Source organism: Lithobates pipiens, unplaced genomic scaffold (genome assembly GCF_037356315.1).
Source record: "Lithobates pipiens isolate NorthernLeopardFrog02 unplaced genomic scaffold, aLitPip1_a1.2 Scaffold_18, whole genome shotgun sequence".
Lineage (NCBI taxonomy): Eukaryota > Metazoa > Chordata > Amphibia > Anura > Ranidae > Lithobates > Lithobates pipiens.
The window spans coordinates 146894784-146917534 of record NW_027507758.1 but is presented as its reverse complement, the minus strand read 5'-3'; the positions used below and the strand labels follow the sequence as shown (position 1 = coordinate 146917534).

The 22751-nt window shown below is 42.7% G+C and overlaps 1 protein-coding gene across 7 annotated transcripts in view; it reads right to left on the bottom strand.

The window, feature by feature from the left end:
- SCAF8 (SR-related CTD associated factor 8) overlaps positions 1–22751 on the bottom strand; it is a 315849-nt gene that overhangs the window by 167354 nt on the left and 125744 nt on the right. For 5 of the 7 annotated variants that reach the window (XR_013276655.1, XR_013276654.1, XR_013276656.1 and 2 more), the window contains exons 19-20: positions 17997–18197; positions 15863–17492 (exon numbers count right to left, since the gene is read on the bottom strand). Coding sequence is in view for 2 of the 7 variants with exons in the window: in XM_077486236.1 (XP_077342362.1) it covers positions 15877–17492; positions 17997–18197 (1817 nt within the window). In the remaining 5 variants the exon portion in view is untranslated. Of the gene's footprint in view, positions 1–15257; positions 17493–17996; positions 18198–22751 lie in introns of those variants that run through there. The other 2 variants (XM_077486236.1, XM_077486235.1) reach the window with 1 other exon arrangement.

The following is a 22751-nucleotide window of genomic DNA, read 5'->3' as shown; positions in this document are numbered from 1 at the left end:
TCATACTTCTTTCTCCTTTATTTCAGGTTTCCTTGTATTCTTTCCTGGATCCATTGGCTCCCGTGACGATCTGAGCTGCTAATTTGCCCCAGTTGGCTCATTTAGGATCTTGCAAATGCCCAATTTTGGAGACTGAACAATATGACTTGTATGTTTGCTTATGACTTGTAAATGTTCCTACTTTTCTACAGCTGTTTTAGCCCCTAAAACTGGCTCACAAGTTATTTCTATTCAAATCAAAGAAAGGAGTTGAACAGTAAAGTAAAAGAATCCGCAAGCAATTGAATAGCTATAACTTCCCTTCCAATCAGATGAGATCAAACTTGTTGATCAGCCAGGGCAGAAAACTATTGATCATTTTGCATCAATTGGCAGGACTTACTTTGTTCATGAATAGAATATTTCAATCAGATTATGAGATTACATGGTGGAAAAAGAGATGGGCTTGATTACTTACGATTGTTTATCGAACAGTGTTTGCACACCGTAAGCACTGACTGACGACAGCATCTGACATTTTGAAGAATGTCATATGTCTGTTGTACTAAAGCTCCATTCACCAGCAAGTCTAACTACATCCTGCTATAGTGAACCAGGCATTTGCCACTTCTGAAACTGTTAAGGGCTAGCTGCAGCTTCAGGTCCTAAACAGAGTGAAGATTATACTCGCCCCCATTTGGTCAGGTAAGTATAAAATTATTTTGCTGCTTTGTTTTAAACCAGCCTTTCTCAACCTTTTCAACACAGAGGAACCCAAATAGTTCTCTGGTCTCGAGGAACCCCTGCTAAAAATTCGAAATCTACAACTCATGATACATTAGTGTGATGGTCAGTGAGAGGAATGGTCCTTACACTTGTGGTCATTGGGAAGAAATACCTCCTTACAGTTAGCTAAAAAGATCAATGGTGTCAGTGGGAACTTATCTGAGGCAGAAATTGCCCATTGCTGAAGGAACCCCTAGCAACCTCTGGAGGAACCCTATGGTTCCACGGAACCCTGGTTGAGAATCACCGTTTTAAACTGTAGTGCCAGGGTTACTTTAGGAAAATATTAGATGGGCAGTCTACATACTTTCCTGTCAAAAATGTGGTAGTGTGAAATGCACTTAACAGCCATTATGTTCCCCATTATACAGGAAAGTGTGTTCTTAAAGTGGATTGTAAATCCACTCTCATCCTTTCTAAACTACTGCAATATTGGTTATCCAGAAGGATATACATCCTCCTGCATGTATCCTTACCTGTCAAATGTCTCCCCTCTGTCTGCTATGAGACCCGAAAAACTGCAGATTTTGTGGGTGGGTCTGTTTTCCAGGGCTCAGTGGGTGGAGTCATGATGTCAGTAGACTCCCCGCCCACCTCTACACTCCCCTTATCAAAATGCATTTTCTCCTGTGTGTGTGTTACACTGAACTTCTGCTATGATCACTAACATCCAGTCAAAACCCAGAAAAGTCCCAACATGACTTCAGCATGCCAAATCATGCAGAAGTGTGGAACAGCCAATCCTTGCAGAGCTGCTGAAGAAAGGAGTGGGGGTAGGAATTAAAAAATAATGCATGTCTTAGGCTAGTGCACGAGATATGTAAATCACCTGTCAATCACAGCAAGTGAGAAGAATGGACAAAGATTTCAGTTTCTCCATTTTATTTTACTGAAAAAAGATATGAGGATTGCTCAGAGCTGGATAAACTCTTTGTGGCAAGACTGGGCACAGCTGATCTGAAATCCCATACTCTATATTGTGCCAGACAAAAAATAATAAATAAATTTCGGGTTTACATTCACTTTAAGATTCTATACTGTTCTTTCAAAACTAAAAAGCTCTGTGATGCATTACCCTTTAACTTCCACAAATCAGTGCTGAGGTAATGGTAACAGAGTGTATAAACAATGATCCTTTGTGCCCCGAAAGCACATATAGTGGTACTACATAAAACACTGAAATAATGTTCATTAATGTGTCTGCCTAGAAAACGTTCTAAGCATAACTAACGTGTCTAAAATTAGTTTAAATTAAATAATGAAGTTTCACTGACACTAAAGTGAACATGAATTGGGAACTGTAAATGCACATTAAGATCAGAGAAAAATGACTTCTGCTTCCAACAAATACCTGACAAGTGTCACTTCAGGTCTAGGAAGTGTGAGGCATACTCTAGCCCAGTGATGGCGAACCTTGGCACCCCAGATGTTTGGGAACTATATTTTCCATGATGCTGAACTACACTGCAGAGTAGCTGAGCATCATGGGAAATGTAGTTCCAAAACATCTGGGGTGCCAAGGTTCGCCATCACTGCTCTAGCCTATGCAAATACCATCATTCAGAATATCAGCATCAGCACTGGATTTTCAGGTTCTACGGCAGCAGTCGTCACGGGACTAAATGGAAACCTGATGGAGCCTTCTGAAGAGCACAGACTTTGCTTTGTATTTACAATTCCTATGACAGGTTCATCAATAAGCCTAATCCATAAATTGGGATACAAAGCAATGCATAGAATATGTACACCAATAGTTCAAGAACTGAAGTCATTTGAGATACTGGTGTTAATGGGGGTACTTGCCCACTCAAAGACTTTCTTATCCAGGTATTTTACTGAATCACACAAGTCGACACCAATATTTGGCCTAAAAAGGCTTAAAGCACACAAAAAAGCAACAGTTAACCACTTCTGGACCGCCCACCACACATATATTGCGGCAGGGTGGCCCAGCTAACCGACATGCCTGTACATCGGTCTGGGCATGAGATGTGTGCTGGCCACCCGCGGTACAAAGAGGCAGAACGGGGATCTCCCTGTGTAAAGAAGGCAGATCCCGTTCTGACAGGACAATAATGAGATCTGCTTCCTAGTGATCAGGAACAACAATCTCTGTGCTGTCCCAGTAAGCCCATCCCTTACCCAGTTAGAACACACCCAGGAAACACAGTTAACCCCTTGATCGCCTAGTTTTAACCCCTTACCTGCCAGTGTAATTCATAAGTTGAGCGGTGCATTTTGTTTTTAGCACTGATCACTGTAATAATGTCAGTGGTCCCCAAAAAGTATCAATTGGGGTCAGATTTGTCTGCCGCAATCAGCTAAAAATCGTAGATTGCCGCCATTACCAGTAAAAACTATAACAAAAAAATAAAAAATAAAAGTCCATAAATCTATCCTATAGTTTGTAGACGCTGTAACTTTTGTGCAAACCAATCAATATATGCTTATTGCGATTTTTATTTTATTTTTTACTAAAAATATGTAGAAGAATGCATAAACCGATGAATACATTTGTTTTATTATATTTTTTTGAAGATATGTATTATAGCAGGAAGTAAAAAATATTGTTTCTTTTTCAAAATTGTCAGTCTTTTTTTGATTATAGCATAAAAATAATAAAAACTGCAGAGGTAATCAAATACCACCAAAAAGAAAGCTCTATTTGTGGGGAAAAAAAGGACATCAATTTTGTTTGGGTACAGCGTTGCATGACCATGCAATTGTCAGTTAAAGCGACACAATGCCATATCAAAAAAAAAATCCTGGTCATTAAGGGGGTAAAACCTTCCAGGGCTGAAGTGGTTAAATGCAAAATAGTTCAAGCAGATCTCCTCCCCCCTCCAAAAAAAATCCACCCTTTATTTTAGCTAGGTAAATACAAAAAAAAAGATTTCCAGTAGAATATACAAATTTGGTTTTAAATGATCTTAATGTAATTCAATTGCAAAGCAAGACCCAGTAGGATTGTGAGCACTGAAGAAATAAGAGTCTACAGTTTTACACAATACTGCAAATCTAACACTGGCTTAAAGTGATTGTAAAGAATTGTTTTTTTTTTTAAATAACAAACGTTATACTTATCTGCTCTGTGTAATGGTTTGGTACAGAGCAGCCCAGATCCTCCTCTTCTCGGGTCTCTCTTCAGTGCTCCTGGCTCTTCACTCCTGCTGAGTGCCCTACAGCAAGCAGCTTGATATGGGGGGACCCAAGCCATATCTCTCTGTGTCCATTCAATCGTGGATCCGCAGGCTGCCCTAAGCCCTGCCCCCTTTCTCTCATCATAGGCTGACTGACAGCAGCAGAGCCAATGGCGCCTCGCTGCTGTCTCAACCAATGAGGAGAGGAGTCCAGGGCAGCCAAAACACTTCTACAACATTGCTGGATCTAGATGGGGCTCAGGTAAATTTAGCTATGCTGGGTGGTAGCTAGCCTGGCTAATTTGTAGTCTTCATGAATCAAATGTATTATAGCAGAAAGTAAAAAATCTTTTTTTTTCTTCAAAATTGTCGGTCTTTTTTGTTTATAGCGCAAAAAATAAAAAGCGCAGAGGTGATCAAATACCACTAAGAAAGCTCTATTTGTGAGAGAAAGGAAATCAATTTTATTTGGGTACAGCATTGCACGACCGCACAATTGTCAGTTAAAGCAACGCAGTGCCGAATTCCATAAAATGGCCTGGTCAGGAAGGGGTAAAACCTTCTGGAGCTGAAGTGGTTAATATCCTCAATCTAAATCGGGTTTTAAAACTAGTTTTTTTTTTAGGTGGTACCTGGCCAATCTAGTTAGGCATGCCTTCTCCCATCTACTCCTGGCACCTGTTTCAAGGGTTGCTCTTCTCCGGGAGAGGTCTTTCACATATGGCAGACATGCCCTATGCTCTCTCCTAGTTGTGGGCAAAAGTCAAGTCAAGAGATCTGCTATATGTCCTGTTACACCTGAAACCTATGAGCCTCACCAAACCTCAGTTCAAACTCGCAACCTTTGTAATACAGGTTGCGCTAAAACAAACAATAGTAGGAGCTTGGAAACAATGTATACTTGTTTCAGAAGTCCACTGTCGCTTAGAGATCTTTTTCACTAAATAAAAGCTCTCCAGTATTGTTCCAGCTACGCATGAGAAATTTCTTAAAATATTGACTCTGTGAATCCAATATGCTTCCCCTTCTATACCAATGGGCAGTTATACATTGCTATAGCACCGAGACCCTGGTGTCACAGATCAGCTGCGGTGCTTACCTTTTACTGCTGTAAGTCAGCTGGTTCCTGTGATTCCACATGCTTTTGTTCAGTTCTTGCTGCACTCAGCATCTATGGGTGTCGTTGGCTTCACCTGTTGCCTTTTACATCCTTCCTTCCTGCTACTTCCTGTCCAGCCTCCCATCTGCTTCTCTTTAAATTCCACTCAAACCAGTTTCTGGTTGCTTGAGCAACACTTGTTCCTGAACACCCTGCGTGTAACCTGTTTAACCTGACCTCTCGCGAACTGATCTCTTGTGTATCGACTCGGCTAGTTCTGATTATGTTGTCTGCAGGCCGCCCTGACCTTGGCTCGCTATCTGGCTCTTCTTTGCTTCATCCAGCCATCTGTGTCTGACAGGGTCTTCTGGTACTCTCCTCTGCGAGCAAGGTGAACCTGGGGGTCGTGACCTGGGGTCAGCACGCAGCTAAGCCCAAACCCACGTGATGGGATCCCTGGCAGAATACCGGCTGGCCCTTAGATTCTACGCCCTGGGGATCCCGCGTCACCTGCTCGCCTGTGGGCTCAGACTATGACAGTTTGCTCAAGCCATGAGCTCCTCAGAGAGTCGGCCACTGACCGAGGATCAAATGTAACATCTAGTTCAGAGACTTAACTCACAGCAAGCAAATCAAGAGCAAATAATTCTGTTTCTACAGGATCTTACCTCCCATCTGGATCGTCTGCAAGTCACTGCAACTTCAGCTCCTGCTTCTGCCTTATCTGCTCCTGTTTTACCTGCTACACCTAGCAATCCCTGCTTGTACCTGCCACCACCACCTAATTTTTCTGGCGACCCTTAGGCTTGTCATGACTTCATTAATCAATGTTCCATCCACTTTGACCATTTCAGCCACCATTTTCCAACTGAAGTCGCATATTTCATCTCTCTCCTTTCTGGTGATGCTCTAGCAAGGAATGACAGTCGGTCAATACGCAGTTAAATTACGTACGCTGGCCGCTGAACTCAAATGGAATAATGAGCCTCTTACCGCAACCTTCTGGCAAGGCCTATCTGAGCGTGTAAAGGATGAACTCGCTGGACGCACCATTCCTACCTCATTTGATGATTTAATCGCATTGAGCATTCAAACAGACATTCGCTTCCAGGAGCGGGCCCTGGAGAGATCCAGTCATCCTCCTGCTGGCCGTCCAGCACAGGTAGTCCAGAGACTTGTGGAACCCTCTCATTCTTCTACCTCTCAAACGTTGGAAGAAACTATGAAGCTTGGGCAAACTCGCCTCACTCCAGAGGAACGTGCCAGGCGCATGCATGGGCTTGGGCCTTTATTGTGGCGATAAAAGACATCTTTTGAACTTCTGTCCAGTTCGTCTGGAAAAACTCTAGGGTCTAGGTCACTCAGAGGGAGGTGATCTAGACTGGTTCTTTAATTCTGTCAACTTCTCTCGTTTCACCCTACCCGTGTCTATCCAACTCTCTGCATACATTGGACTCTGGAGCAGCCGGGAATTTCATTGAACAATCAATCTTTGGCTTCCGAGTTGGACATTTCCTTTGTTGCCCTAGCTATACCCCTCTCCGTGAACGCAGTAGATGGCTCCTTCTTGCCAATGAGCCCGATCCGTTTTAAACCCCCTCCTATTGCGTTACACATTGGGGTTTTGCATGGTGAGGAAATCTCTTTCCTAGTTCTGCCTAAATCTTCCAGTCCCATCATTCTGGGTCTTCCATGGTTGCGGAAACACTCTCTGCATCTTGACTGTAACTCTGGACAAGTATTGGCTTGGGGTCCTCAGTGTCTGCAATGTGTTTCCAAGGTACTACCACCTCCCTCCATTCCTCTGGCGGAGACCTCCACAACTCCCATGTTGCCTTCCCAATATCAATCCTTCCGAGATGTTTTCTGAAAAAAGTCAGCTGATCGCCTTCCTCCTCACAGAGACTATGACTGCTCTACTGATCTGTTAGCAGGAACCTCTCCTCCCCGAGGCCGAGTCTACCCTCTATCTATCCCAGAGACACAAGCCAGGTTTGAATACATTCAGGAAAATCTGCAAAAGGGTTTCATCAGGAAATCCAACTGACCTGCCAGAGCCAGGTTTTTCTTTGCAGGAAAAAAGATGGTTCACTCCGTCCATGCATCGACTATAGGGGCCTTAACACCATCATTGTGAAGAACCGATACCCTCTTCCTTTAATTTCTGAACTCTTTGACAGACTGCAAGGTTATCATGTTTTTACCAAATTGGATCTTAGAGGGGCCTACAATTTAATAAGAATAAAGGAAGGAGACGAGTGGAAGACTGCATTTAACAACAGGGATGGACATTATGAATATCTTGTGATGCCCTTTGGCTTATGCAATGCCCCAGCTGTCTTCCAAAGTTTGGTAAATGAGATCTTCCACAACCTTCTGTATGTTTGTGTTATTGTATATCTGGATGATATTCTTATTTTCTCACCAGACTTACTCACCCATTGTCCCTATATGAAAGCTGTGCTACAGCGTCTATGGGACAATTGTCTATACGCTAAATTGGAGAAATGCCTATTTGAGCAAATACAAGTTCCATTTCTGGGCTACATAAATCTCGTCACAGGGCCTCCTCATGGACCCAGCCAAAAACTTCGGGCCATCTCTGAGTGGCCCCAGCCCTCTGGTCTTAAAGCAACCCAACGTTTTTTAAGCGTCACCAATTACTATCGCCAATTCATTCGTAACTACTCCACCTTGGTGGCTCCTATTACATGTTTCACCCGCAAGGCTGTCAATGCCTGGCTCTGGTCCCCTGAAGCCATTGATGCTTTCCACAAACTCAAGGCAGCCTTCCTCTCTGCCCCAATTCTTCTACGTCCGGACATTACGAAACCCTTTTGTATGGAGGTTGATGCCTCTTCAGAAGGAGTCGGTGCCATCCTACTCCAAGCTCAGAAGGTCAAGTCTCAGCCTTGCGGATTCTTTTTCCAAGAAGTTTTCAGATGCAGAAAATAATTATACCATTGGGGACCGTGAACTAATGGCTATTAAACTAGCTCTTCAAGAATGGCGACATCTTCTAGAGGGTTCTCCCCATTGTATTACCATCTATACTGATCATAAAAATCTGCAGTATTTACAATCTGCTCGCTGGGCCCTCTTTTTTGCCAGTTTCAACTTCAACATTATCTTTCGTCCAGGTGCCAAAAACCTTTGAGCCGATGCCTTGTCCAGGTAATTTGATGTCAACGATTTTGAGAATCAACTAGATCCTGGTCCCATCATCCCTCCGCATCATATTCTAGCCCCTACTCAGCTCTGGTCTACGCAGCCTCCTCCAGGTAAAACTTTTGGAGTTCCTGCACTTCGTCCCAAACTCCTTGCGTGGGCACGTGACTCCCAAGTTCTCTGGACATCCTGGTATATGGGACAATAGGTTAACGAGAGCTATATACTATATAATTTTTTTGACATCCTGGTATACTTCGTAATTGTGACCTTCTTCAGCGTCATTACTAGCGGCCCTCTCTTTGTAAGGATGTCAAAGAGTACGTTTAAGCTTGTACGGTTTGTGTACTATCCAAGTCTTCCACTTCTGCCCCAGCTGGGTTGCTTCTGCCCTTACCAGTTCCTGATATACCTTGGCACTGCATTTCCGTGGATTTTTATCTCGGATCTGCCCCCCTCAACAGGTTCTAGTCATCAGGCCTACCTTCTGCTCCCAGTCTTGCCACAACCTTCATTAAGGAGGAGATCTTTTGTCCTCATGGGTTGCCTTCACATATCGTCTCTGACAGAGTTCAATTTATTGCTCGGTTTTGGAGAGCCTTGGCCAGCTCTTTTGGGATTAAATTGGATTTTTCATCTGCCTTTCATCCTCAGTCCAATTGGCAAACGGAACGTGTCAATCAAAATGTAGAACGTTTTCTCCGAGCCTTCATCTTGGCCTACCAAGATGACTGGGTGGACCTTTTTCCCTAGGCAGAGTTTGCATTAAACCAACACTCCAATGCCAGTTCTGGAAAATCTCCCTACTTCACTGTTTACAGGCAGCAGCCATCTGTTCCCTTTCCTGTTCCCATTTCTCCTTTTGTACCAGCAGCAGCTGAAACCCAATGGAACTTCAACTCAATCTGGGAAGAATTCTCTAAGAATCTTCATCTGGCTGCTTCCAGGCATAAAACGGCAGCAGATCATCATCGCCGTCTGGCTCCTAAGTTCCTACCTGCCGATAGAGTTTGGCTCTCTACCAATATTACAAAAAGCAGTACAGTACAGATACTATAACCTAATACAGATTAATAAAATAATTAAATTTCATATATATATAAAATGTCCAGTCAACAACAAAGGAATACAGGAATGATAGGATAAAAATAAGAAGTCCCATGTGTAAGGTGATCTTATCCGGCGAATTGGGGTGACTTATATGATCCCCTCCACCAACGACAGAAATGGACTCTCATCTCAAGTACTGGCCCCCTGAATAATCAGATAGGTCAAATACAGCATTTCCCGTCGAGGGTTAGCGAATTAATCCAACTCCTATTGATCTCTCCTGGGGTTTAATCATATCTCATATCCCATTAGTCTCATTGTAATTCCATGTGTCATATATAAGAAAAAATAGAATAGCAACATCTAGTGCTCTCTGTATAAAATCAATTTATTTAAAACATATAGAAGTGCACTCACATTCCAAAGCACTGTGTTGACTTAAGTCGTGACGTCACCCGCTTGTCTAAATGCTGATCCGTGCATGATCGCTCATCGGAATTGCTTTATACACATCGATTATTACCCAGCACTGGGGCGCAGTGCGTTGGAATGCGAGTGCACTTTTATATGTTTTAAATAAATTGATTTTATACAGAGAGCACTAGATGTTGCTATTCTATTTTTTCTTATATATGACACATGGAATATCTATGAGACTAATGGGATATGAGATATGATAAAACCCCAGGAGAGATCAATAGGAGTTTGATTCATTCGTTAACCCTTGACGGGAAATACTGTACTTGACCTATGTGATTATTCAGGGGTCCAGTACTTGAGGTGAGAGTCCATTTCTGTTGTTGGTGGAGGGGATCACATAAGTCACCCCAATTCGCCGGATAAGATCACCTTACACATGGGACTTCTTATTTTTATCTTATCATTCCTGTATTCCTTTGTCTTTGACTGGACATTTTATATATATGAAATATTTAACTATTTTATTAATCTGTATTAGGTTATAGTATCTGCGCTGTACTGCTTTTTGTAATAGTATTCATTGTGGGATTAGGTAATTTGACCCTCAGTATTCTAGCTGCAGAATAAGATAAGGGATTTTGTTGTTTTATTTGTGTTTAGCGCTGGTTGATGTTTTATATTTGGCTCTCTACCAAGCACATCAGACTCCGGGTGCCCTCAATGAAATTTGTCCCTTGCTTCATTTCCCATTCTCCGTCAGATCAATCCATATGCTTTCAAGCTCCGTCTGCCCTCTCATCTCAGGATCCCCAATGCCTTCCAATGATTCCCTGCTCAGGCCACTGATCCTCAGGCCACTGATCTTCTCTCGCCCTTCTCTCCCCGCTCCTGTGGTTGACACCACGGATCAGTATGAGTTTATGGAAATATTGGACTCTAAATACTCCCGTGGGAAGCTACTCTATCTGACTGATTGGAGAGGCCTTGAGTTCCTGCTACAGATGTCTCAGCCTCACGCTTGGTGACCAGATTCCATCGAAAATTTCAATCCAAGCCAGCCCCCCAGACATGTAGGGGGACCCCCATTAGCGGGGGGGGGTTACTGTCACAGATCAGCTGTAGCTGTGGTGCTGTGTCTTACCTTTTACTGCTGTAGGTCGGCTGGTTCTTGTGGTTCCACATGCTTGTGTTCAGCTCTTGCTGCACTTAGCATCTATGGGTGTGGCCGTTTTCACCTGTTGCCTTTTATATCCTTCCTTCCTGCTACTTCCTGTCCAGCCTCCCATGTGCTTCTCTATTTAAATTAAACTTAGATCAGTTTCTGGTTGCTTGAGCAACACATGTTCCTGAACACCCTGCATGTAACCTGTTTAACCTGACCTCTTATGAGCTGATCTCTTGTGTACCAACTTGGATAGTTCTCCTGATTACGTTGTCTGCTGCCCGCCCTGACCTTGGCTTGCTATCCGGCTCTCCTTTGCTTCATCCGTCCATCCGTGTCCAACAGTGTCTTCTGGTACTCTCCACTGTGAGCAGGGTGAACCTAGGGGTCGTGACCTGGGGTCAGCACGCAGCTAAGCCCAAACCCTCACGAGGGGGTCCCTGGCAGAATACCGGCTGGCCTTTAGATTCCATGCCCTGGGGGATCCTGCATCGCCTGCTCGCCTGTGGGCTCACACCAATGGCACCGTGACACCTGGGGTTCTGGTTGGGGTGCTCCTGGTGTCCTTTTCCACTTAACCTCTCCACAACTCCTCTCCTCCTTTTTATTTTGGCTCTTCCGTAGGGATTTTACTTACGCATCCCTTTGTTGCATAGTGAACACAATATAAAAGGATCATATCCACCAACGCCTATTTCTCTGGTATAGGCGTACATTACCTTTTATCTACATTGTTCCTCTGTTATGGCATCAATAATGTGCTCTTTCACATGCTAAATCTTCTGTCATTTGCCATGTCTCTACTCAATGTAGGACTGCTACTGACTTGCAAGTCAAAGATATTATACCTCTACATGATCACAATTACACACTGTATTCCCTAATACTTTTCAATACAAATTTATTGAAAGAGTAAGTGTTGTCACTCTGGTCAGAAAGTTTGTTACTAGCAGGACCACCAGTTGAAAATAGGCTAAAATATAAATAAAAATGCAGACACCACCTCTAAGGAGTGGCAGCTGCAATATATCACATTTTTGCTCATTAAACAATCCTTCCAGATGGCACAACCAGCCCGAAACCTGTCTTTTCTATACTACAGTTAAGTAATAAAATCAGTTCTACTCCTTTCCCTAGCCTGAGATTGGACAGTGAATATAAAGCAGCGGACTGATATCATACTGCTCTCTCCTCCATCACTATGGGGTTTATTTACTAAAGCTGAACAGTGCAGATTAGGGGTGCAACGGATCAAAAAACTCACGGATCAGATCGTTCCTCGGATCAGTCACGGATCGGATCATTTTTTGGATCAGCAAATAATAATTGAATTTGCAAAAACCTGTGAAAATTCCCCCACCATATAGTCCCCACTGTAATAGCCTCGTCATCTCCCCCACTGTAATATCCACAATCTATTGTGAGTATTACAAAACTATTTCTGAGTATTGCTGGGTACGGCTGAGTATTGGCAGGGTATTGCACAGTATTGGCAGGGTATTGCACAGTATTGGCACGGTATTGCAGATTATTGGCAGGGTTTACAAGCAATCGCTCCGTCATTTGATGGAGCGATCACAGTGTAAACTACCTGGGTGTAGAAAGATGAATGCTGCTTCGGAGCTAGGCCGAAGCCGTGGCCTTTCCTAAGGCCGAGACCGCAGAGCGCTCTGCAGATCGCGGCGTGTGCCGATCTGATCGGGGTGACCCGTTCGGATCACGGATCGGTGACAAATCCGTTGCACCCCTAGTGCAGAATCAGGCTCACATCTGCATAGAAACCAATCAGCTTCCAGGTTGTATTGCCAAAGCTTGACTGAACAAGCTGAAGTTAGAAGCTGATTGGCTACCATGCCAGCTGAACCAGATTCTGAGTGCACCACTTTTAGTAAATCTAACCCTGTGTTCTTGTTTACTAATGAGCACTGCAGCACAACTTTTTTGGCTTAAAATGCTGCTTTTCTTTCCTCCAGCCTAAGCACTGCAGTACACAGGGATTGCAAGAGACTGGCACCATGTCAAATTCAGGTACTTCAGATGCTTTTAAAAATACAATAAAAGATATTCTGCTTTAAAGGATAATTTCACCTGTGACAATGGGCCAGGGATCCCTGCACCCACTGTCACAATAAAAAAAAAAAAAACATGGAAGTGTGGGGTTACACTAACCCGGCTGCATCGTTTATTCACAGAGTTCTGCAAATGGGAGAATCACAAACAATACCAGGATGCAGATGAGCGCTCTTGGTAGTTCATTGGATCTTCCTGGCATTCAGTAACTGCCTGCACATACGATGTACAGGCACAAACTGACAGTCTACATGAACTGAGATTGCACCTGTGATCTGCTGATCTTGGGTGCAATGCATAACAGGCTCCTAATTAAAAAAATAATAAATAAATACATGCACATTTTTTTACCTGCAAAAAGATGTACATTTATTAAATATATTTTTTTCTACTAAGGTGCACTCATCCTTCAAGGTTAAAGTAAATAATTATAACAGATGTCATAGTAAAATCAAGCATTATTATTAGGGTTGCACCAATATCGATATCGGTGCTGATACTAAGCATTCTGACTCGGTTCATTCAGCTGTCAATGGGATTTCCCCGCTAACAGCTGAAATCTAAAGAAAAGGATGTCAGCAATTATCGATTGTTAAGGAGCGGGACCGCTGCATCCTTAAAGCGGAGTTCCACCCAAAAGTGGAACATCTGCTCATTTGACTCCTCTCCCCCTCCTGTGCCACAATTGCCACCTTTTGGGGGGGACACAGGATACCTGTCTTTGACAGGTATCCTGTTCCCACTTCCGGGAGTCCGGGTCGTGACATCACCGCGGGGCTCCCTCCTCCTCTCCCTGTCGCCAGGCCAGAGAGAGGATGGGGGCCTCGTGCATGCTCAGTAGGGTTACCGGCGTGAAGCCGCAAGGCTACACTGCCGGGTACCCTTACACGCAATGGAGGCGGCAGCACCCGACAGCTGATGGAAACATCAGCTGCGGTGCTGACATCGCTGGACTTCAGGACAGGTAAGTGTCCTACTATTAAAAGCCCGCAGCTGCAGTACGTGTAGCTGCTGGCTTTTGATTTTATTTAAATTTTTTTGAGCGGAACACCACTTTAACAACCAATGACATTTCAGCTGTCCATGGGATTCCCCTCCCCACCTCCTCCTCCCTCCCATCAGCTGTCAATTCTGCCCCCATCTTCACTCTCACCGTTCATACCACACCAGCCTCCAGCCCTCCTGTCCTGGCTCTGCAAACTCAGTGGGGGTGGAGGTAAAGGGGGTGGGGATTCCAAAATTCTGTGTACCAATAAGCTAATCCCCTGCTGTGCCGCTATTTAAAAAAATTTAAATAAGAGTCTCCGGGTCCTCTATGTTCAGTGGGGGATGGGGGGCAGATTAATCCACAGCAGCACTACACACAATTACAATGAAGGCCGGCCTCTTCTATATCAGTACACTGGGGCCGGTCCGGAACACTGATGCGGATTAACACGAAGATTAAACCTGAAAGTGGTTAAATAATCTGGTTTCTGTCCCCCAGCACCCATTGAACATAGGGGACCCAGAAAAGTTTAAAAAAATAAAATAAAATAGCTGCACAGTGGGGGATTAGCTCATTGGTGCACAGAAATATAAAGTCTCCACCTACACCACCCACTCCCAAGTTTACCCTAGACCCAGTTGCCCAGGAGGATGGAGCAGGACCAGGATATATTAGCACCTCTCAGCTGGTCCCAGGCTCCCAGCTCCAGAGGATCCACCTGTATCCCAGCCATCCCCAACTAACCTGTCTCCACTAACCTCCCTACTGCCCCCCCCCCCCCCCCCACCTACCCTCCTACTCCCACCACCCAACTCCCTAACGCCCTCACCTCCCAATCCACCCTGTATCTACGATTTCTAGGCAATAGGTATTGGTATCGGTGAGTACTATTGGTACTAGTACTTAAAAAAATATATATATTTTTATTGTCAGAGAGCTTGTGCTTTACATTTAGTAGCCGTTTACCAAATTTTACCATCATATGCTTTAGTCAAAAAAAAAAAAAAGAGATTATATTTGGAGACTTCTTTGAACGATATAGAAATCTGCTTATGGCACAGAAGCCATGAAAACACATGAAGTCTGAAACTTACATGGGCAACCAGACAGAATGATGCAGGAAGCATTTTAGCTATGAAAAACCTTGATATTTACTTCTATTTCACCTTAATTGAATGACTGAAAATGCCACAAATAACTTTTCACCAAAGAGAATTGCATTCAATAGCAGCACAACATGTATGCAGAAATGCATATTAACATCACATGTCAGGATCATTGCATTACAATCAATAAAACCACTTGTTAAGGTAACATCATGAGAATAATTAAAACATCTTTTCAAGTTATCAGTTTATCAAATGGCAAGTTAAAAAAAATACAATACCTGAAACATTGTTATCAAACAGATGTTTTATTAGGATCTAAAAACAAAATGCACCCAACATTAAACATATTTTTTTCTACTCACGGCAGTACAAGAAACAAATCACAGATACTTAATTTTGGATTATTACATGAACTGTGGTGCGGATTTTTCAACCTTGTACTATTGTCTTGTCTTTTGTATCTTAGTACTGCGATCCGCCAAATATTATTTAAGCCAATTAACAGGAACATAAAAATAATCCCAGCTTTGTCTAGACTTTAAAAAAAAAATCAACAGCCTGAAATGCAACCAGTCCCAAAATTTCAAACCAACTGCTGTACATTTTTTTATATTCTTCCATAGGAAGTCTTTTTGCTGGACATTTCACAGGTGATTGATGATAAAAGCACGTGGGGAAATGCTTGTGATTTCTAATTTAAAAATAAAAAAAATCTCTACCTATCATGTTCAGATTAAGAGCAGTCTATACAAGTCAGTTGGACATTTAAGTGAAAGGTGAACAGTAACATTAGATTAATTTAAGATTGGCTGACAACAAGCAAACTAGTAAGGTCCAATCAGCCATTAATCTATTACTTAGAGATGACAACTTTACAAAAGGTATCTTTACCTACTGAGTGATGATTATGTTCCCTCAGTTTCTGTGCTTTCAACCAATAGTTGACTCTCTACTTCAGAATCCTTGGCATCCTTCTCTTCGTTTACTTTGCCTGATGATTCTTGCTTACAAAGTTCAGGATCATTTGCGTTTTTAGAAGTTTGTGGTTGACTGCCAGTTTCTGGCATATCTCCATTAACCTGAGGCATATTATCCTCTTTCTGGTTAGTAGCATTGGCTTCTGCAAAATACTCATGCATTTGTGAGTTAGGAGGCATCCAATTGCTGGACGGCCTCTCCCTTCCAAAGCGGTTGCCATTCATTTCTCTTCTAAAAGCAAAATCTCTATCATCTCTATCCCTGTGTCTTTCCCAAGGGCGTCGGCGGTCATCGAAATCTCTGTTGACCTCTGGCTCAAATCCTCTGTTCCAACCCATCGCATTCCCAGGCTCATGTCTGTAATTGCCATGACGATGTCTTTCATCTTGAAAGCCCTTTGGGCCACCAAAACCAGGAAAAGGAAGGTGTTGTCTTTCATCAAAATCACCTCTATGTCCCCATGGTTTATCTGGGTGAAACATTATTTGCTCCCTTCTACCACCATCTAAAGGTACTCTTCCAAAATGATCTCTTACATCCGGAGGAGGTCTTCCAAAATGTTCTCTCCCATCCATTGGTAACCTTCCAAAATGATTTCTGCCCTCTAGTATAGGTTGTCCATAATGATCTTTACTGTCCATGTGAAGCCTCCCAAGGTGATCTTCTGGAATAAGTCTACCAAAATGATCACGTCCATCTGGTGGTGGCCTGCTAAACATTTCTCTCATATCTAATGGATGTCTCCCAAACGGTGGTAATATATCTATTGGGGGGCTTCCAAATGGCGGCCTACCTTCTAAGGGTGGTTTCATTTCACCATCATGAGAATCAGGGATATTTCTTAGCTTACTTTCATAAGATAGGTGATCAGATGCTCTAAGAATATCAAGAGACTGTGCATCAGCTTTGTTATCTGTTTCATGGGAACCTTCCACAGATAAGTACCCAGGACCACATTCAGGAAGTTTTTCCTGGCCCTCAGAAGGATCTACAACAGCCATATCCTGCAGCTCATGATTATCTACAGTATGTCGAATATTAACATCTATTTCCTCTGCAGTGATTGCACTTTTATTTTCTGGGGCAGCTACAGCCGGTATGGTTTCTTTATTGTGTTCACCTCCAGGTGGCTGACCAATATTTTCTAATGGAGGAAAACGGTAATCTTGGTCTCCTTCTTGTTGAATATTACTGCTTGGCAGAGGGACACTTTCTTCTTGAGTAGGAGTGTTATCAGAATTTAGTCTACTTGGAATACTAGGACGTGAAAAAATATCTCCTGGAGGGAAAGGAAGAGAATGCATAGTAGGATCAATGAAAGCTGGTGGAAGCATGCTTCTCGATGGTGGTAGAGGTGGCATTGCTGGAGTTAATAAAGCAAATCTTGCTGTTGCTGGTTGGGGCAATAATCCTTGGCGAATATCTAAGAAGGGCATTCCTGTAATTCTACCTGGCATGCTCAAATGAGGAATAGGCGCTGTGACAGGGGGCTGTGGCTGCACTGTCAAGATCCCGGCACTGCTCACCATTGTGTTTTGAGAGGCTGAAAAGGCAAAAAAAAAAATAAATAAAAATAAATTATAAGGCAAAAGTCAAATAAAGCATTAAAAACAACAAATGTTTGTTTAATTGACTTTAATTTGTCAATTACTATTAGTAAAAGTTAAGTCTCAGTGACCTGTATTAACTTGCAGAGGGTGAACCTTTTTCTATTTTTTTCAATGGTTCACCCACTGATTTGCATTATGGAGGACCCATCACACTCCTATATGATCTTTCTCACATCATTTCTGCACATCCAACTCTCTGCATATGAGAATGCTCCCTTGCAGCCACTCTCTCTACCTGCCACCACGAAAATGTATAATTTCCATGAATGTGTAGGGCTATGGCAAGCAGATTCAGAAACTAATAATAAATATGGTCTTCAGCACAAACCTTACCCAAAATACTAAAAATAATAAGAGAATGCAATACAAAGACTAAGATTACCGTAGCATGAAATTAGGCACTCAGTGGATAATAAAAAAATATATTTTATGCTTACCATTTAATGCTGATCTTTCTGTAAAGTTTTCTACAGAAGGTTGTCTTTTGTTTTCCTGATCTACTTGTGTACTTGAAGCTAGGTTAAACACAGATGTGGTGGATGCCGATGTAGTTACAACTGATCCAACAGGCAACATCAGGCTGCTGTATGAAACCTCTTTCATTGTATCTGCAGAAATAGGCATTCGTGGAACCAGTGCTTTAAACAAAACAAAAGGTTGAAAGTTAGAAAAGTATCCACAAACATTTTAAAAGTAATGTGGAACTTTAGTCAGAAAAATAAGTCCGGCTACATGACTTCAGAAAGCCGGCTTTTGCAGGCAGGTATAGCTATGTAAAACTTTAAAAATAAGTGCACATACTGTTTAAAGTCCAGTAATACGCTGTCTCATCCTGCAATGCACATGCTCAATTGCTCTCCGTTTTTAGGCAATGCTGAATTTGTAGAGGGGCAAATCTGCTGACAGCCTTAACTACTTCAAATTTCAGGCACTTACACCCCCTTCCTGCACAAGGCAATTTTCAGCACTGTAACTGTTTAAATGACAATTGCGCAGTCATGCTACACTGTACCCAAACAGAATTTATCATTTTGTTCCCACAAATAGAGCTCCCTTTTGGTGGTATTTGATCACTTCTGTGTTTTTTTTTATTTTTTACAAAATTTTGTAAATAAGTTTTCTCCTTCACTGATGGGCACTGATAAGGCAGCACTGACGGGCACTGATAAGGCGCCACACTGCCCAGCTGTAATTTGATGGTCGGGAAGAGGATAAAGCAGAATTTAGCCTTCTTAACCACTTCAGCTCCGGACCAATAAACACCTTAAGGACCAGAGGTCTTTTTGCAATTTCGCACTGCGCTGCTTTAACTGGTAATTGCGCGGTCATGCAATGTTGCACCCAAACGAAATTTGCGTCCTTTTCTTCCCACAAATAGAGCTTTCTTTTGATGGTATTTGATTGCCTCTGCGATTTTTTTTTTTGCGATATAAATGGAAAAAGAGCGAAAATTTTGAAAAAAAAAGATATTTTCTTCTTTTTGTTATAAGAAAAATCGAATAAACTAAATTTTAGTCATACATTGAGGGCAAAATTTATTCAGCCACATGTCTTTAGTAAAAAAAATGTCAATAAGCGTATATTTCGGGGGGGTTTGTGTGCCTGTGTGTACCTACATGTCAGTGTAGTGTTGGTGCACACTTACTTTTACTCTTCTCCTCGTAGTCCGGTCAAAAAGACCGCCCCGAGGAGAATGACATCACTTCCTCCTTCCTGTGTAAACAATACACAGGGGAGGAAGCTTCTCATTGGCCAGGAGCGATCCAGAGGGGGTGGCCGAAAACCAACGGCCATCCCCTCATCACGGAGCGCTCCTGGACCGAATCGGACCGCCGTAAACAGCGGGAGGGGGTCCGGTCGGACCCCCCACCCGCTGGAAGGCAATCACGTAGATGTACGTGATTGTGCCTGCCTGTGCCATTGTGCTGACGTACAATGGCAATACGGCGGTCCTTAAGTGGTTAACCTTTACAGCCAAGGAAGCTGCCTCTGTTTGATTTGCAACTGTGATAAGTTATGACACCAGCCATTTGATGGTTTGACAGTTTGGTTCAGGACCAAAGTAAATGTGAGTTAGAAATCCCAGCATTCCACTATTGCTAACTGTTTTTGAAACTGTTAAATCGATGGGTTTAGTTATGCTTTATGATTTACTGCTGTTCAGGAGGTCTGGGCTTCAGCAAAATGGCAGCCTCTAGCAAGAAGAAACAGGAGCAATACTGGAGGCAATTTACAACACACTCTAATTTTGGTAGCATAATTATTAATAGTAGAAGAAATGGCTGCACTTCGTAATCGATCAAAATTCTTTTATCCAGAGCATCCCAAATGTTGACAAAAAACAGAGAGCTGGTAGATGCGTTTCACAGACTTCAGGTTCGCTTAATCTAGTAATGATTAAGCTCACCTGAAGTCTGTGAAACATGTCTACCAGCTCTCTGTTTTTTGTCAACATTTGGGATGCTCTGGATAAAAGAATTACGATTGATTATGGAGTGCAGCCATTTCTTCTACTATTGATTGCATGCGGAGGTGAGCCGGGGCGGGCACCTGTTAGATTATCAGGCTTCCTATCTCACCTGGAGCATCAAGTCTTCTTGTTTGGAAATTCAGCATAATTATTAATGTGGAATGCATGTTCCTTGCTAAAGAATATAATTTGTTATCAAATTGTTATTGGTAAAGTTCCGCTTAAGCAGCTAAGGAGATCATACAGACTCACAATGGACATTGTTAAGCACCATTAGCATCTTCTCTAGTGTACATAACTAAAACATACTTTTTTAAGAAAAACAAATAACATTAACACTGTTGGGTAATGAGAATACCATTGATTTGCTCATTACAATGCCACCTGAAAGTGGGTGGGATATATTCAGCAGCATGTTATCATGTTGTCCCTGAAGTCGATGTGTTGAAAGCAGAAAAAAATGGGCAAGTGTAAGGAATTCAGTGACTTAGATAAGGGCCAAATTATAATGGCTAGATGAGAACATCTCCAAAACTGCAGCTCTTGTGGGATGTACCCGGTCTGCAGTAGTCAGGATCTACCAAAAGTGGTTTGAGAAAGGAAAACTGGTGAGCAAAAGCTGGCCCATGTGGTCAGATCCAATAGAAGAGCTACTGTAGCTCAAATTGCTGAAAAATGTAATGCTGGTTTCAATAGATAGGTGTCAGAACACACAATGCAATCAAGTTTACCGTGTAAGGGGCTGCGTAGTCACAGGCTGGTCAGGGTACCTGTGCTGACTCGTGTCCGCAGCCAAAAGCATCTACAATGAGCATAGAAGTGGACCACTGGAGCAATGGAAGAAGGTGGGCTGGTCTGAAGAATTTAAGAATGGTTTAGGTAACACAACAATGAATTTGAGGTGTTGATTTGACCTTCAAATTCTCCAGATCTCAATCCAACCGAGCATCTGTGGGATGTGCTAGAAAATCAAGCCTGATCCATGGATGCCCCAACTCCCAACTTACAAGACTTTAAGGATCTGCTACTGACAGCTAAGTGCCAGATAGATAAGCAAACTTTCGTGAATTTAAATTTTTTTATTATCTGCTGCAGAACATAACACTTAAAGCGGAGTTCCAGCCAAAAGTGGAACTTCGGATCATTTGTCTCCTCTCCCCCTCCGGTGCAACAATTAGCACCTTTCGGGGGGAGGGGGGAAACAGGATGCCTGTCTTTGACAGGCATCCTGTTCTCACTTCCGTGAGTCTGGGCCGCGGCCTGTGACATCAGCGCGGGGCTCCCTAGGGCACACTTAACCCCTTGATCGCCCACTAGTGTTTAACCCCTTCCCTGCCAGTGTCATTTACACAGTAATCAGTGCATTTTTATAGCACGGATCGCTGTATAAATGACAATGGTCCTAAAATAGTGTCAAAAGTGTTCGATGTGTCTACCATAATGTCGCAGTCACGATAAAAATTGCAGATCGCCTCCATTACTAAATTTTAGAAAAATTATAATAATAAAAATGCCATAAAACTATCCCCTATTTTGTAGACGCTATAACTTTTGCGCAAACCAATCAATATACGCTTATTGCGATTTTTTTTTAACCAAAAATATGTAGAAGAATACATATTGGCCTAAACTGAGGAAAAAAATTTTTTTTTTATATATATTTTTGGGGGATATTTATTATAGCAAAAAGTAAAAAATGCTGCTTTTTTTTTTTTTTTTAATTGTCACTCTTTTTTTGTTTATAGCGTAAAAAATAAAAACCGCAGGGGTGATCAAATACCACTAAAAGAAGCTCTATTTGTGGGAAAAAAGGACGTCAATTTTGTTTGTGAGCAATGTCGCATGACCGTGCAATTGTCAGTTAAAACAACGCAGTGCCGAATTGCAAAAAGTAATCTAGGTCAGGAAGGGGGTAAAATCTTCCAGGTACATTTGCACAAAGTCTTTGAAGGAACTCGGCAGATAGGTTGTTCCAAACATCTTGGAGAACTAACCACTTTTCTGTGTGTGCCTACACAAGGGCAAAGGGTGGACACGCCATCCATATGCAGCTTGTTACTACCCTGTTTCCCCTAAAATAAGACCTAGCATGAGTGTCGGTGATGGCTGCAATATAAGCCCTACCCCCCAAATAAACCCCATTCCTCTTTCCCCAAAAATAAGCCCTACCCTGAGAATAAGACATAGAAGGACTTTAACTAGGGCTTATTTGGGGGGTAGGGCTTATATTGCAGCCATCGTCGACAATCACGCTAGGTCTTATTTTAGGGGAAACAGAGTACTTACACTACTTCTGGCAGCCTCTACCTAAATTTCCACATGCAGGTGGGCGGTGAGTGATGAAGTAACTATCTTTTTGCTCATCCGCAGCTCTGTCAAGAGCAGCCTTCGCAGCCCTGCTGTAGGGGCGTAACAGCGTTGATGCGAGATGGGCAGTGAGAGATGATGTCAGCACTCTGCTGCCCGCCACACCACTGACAGAGATTGGCAGAGACTGGCAGAGACTGCAGCGAGCGCTGTGTGGGGACAGAGGAAGAAGGTCTGACTAATATTGGTAAGCTTCTGACCGATACAGATTATTTGAAAAATGTGAATATCGGCCCCCAATAATCGCCGGCTCCGATAATCGGTCGACCCATAGTTAAAGAGGGATTTCACTGTAAAAAAAATTATTAAAAGCCAGCAGCTACAAATACTACAGCTGCTGACTTTTAATAAATGG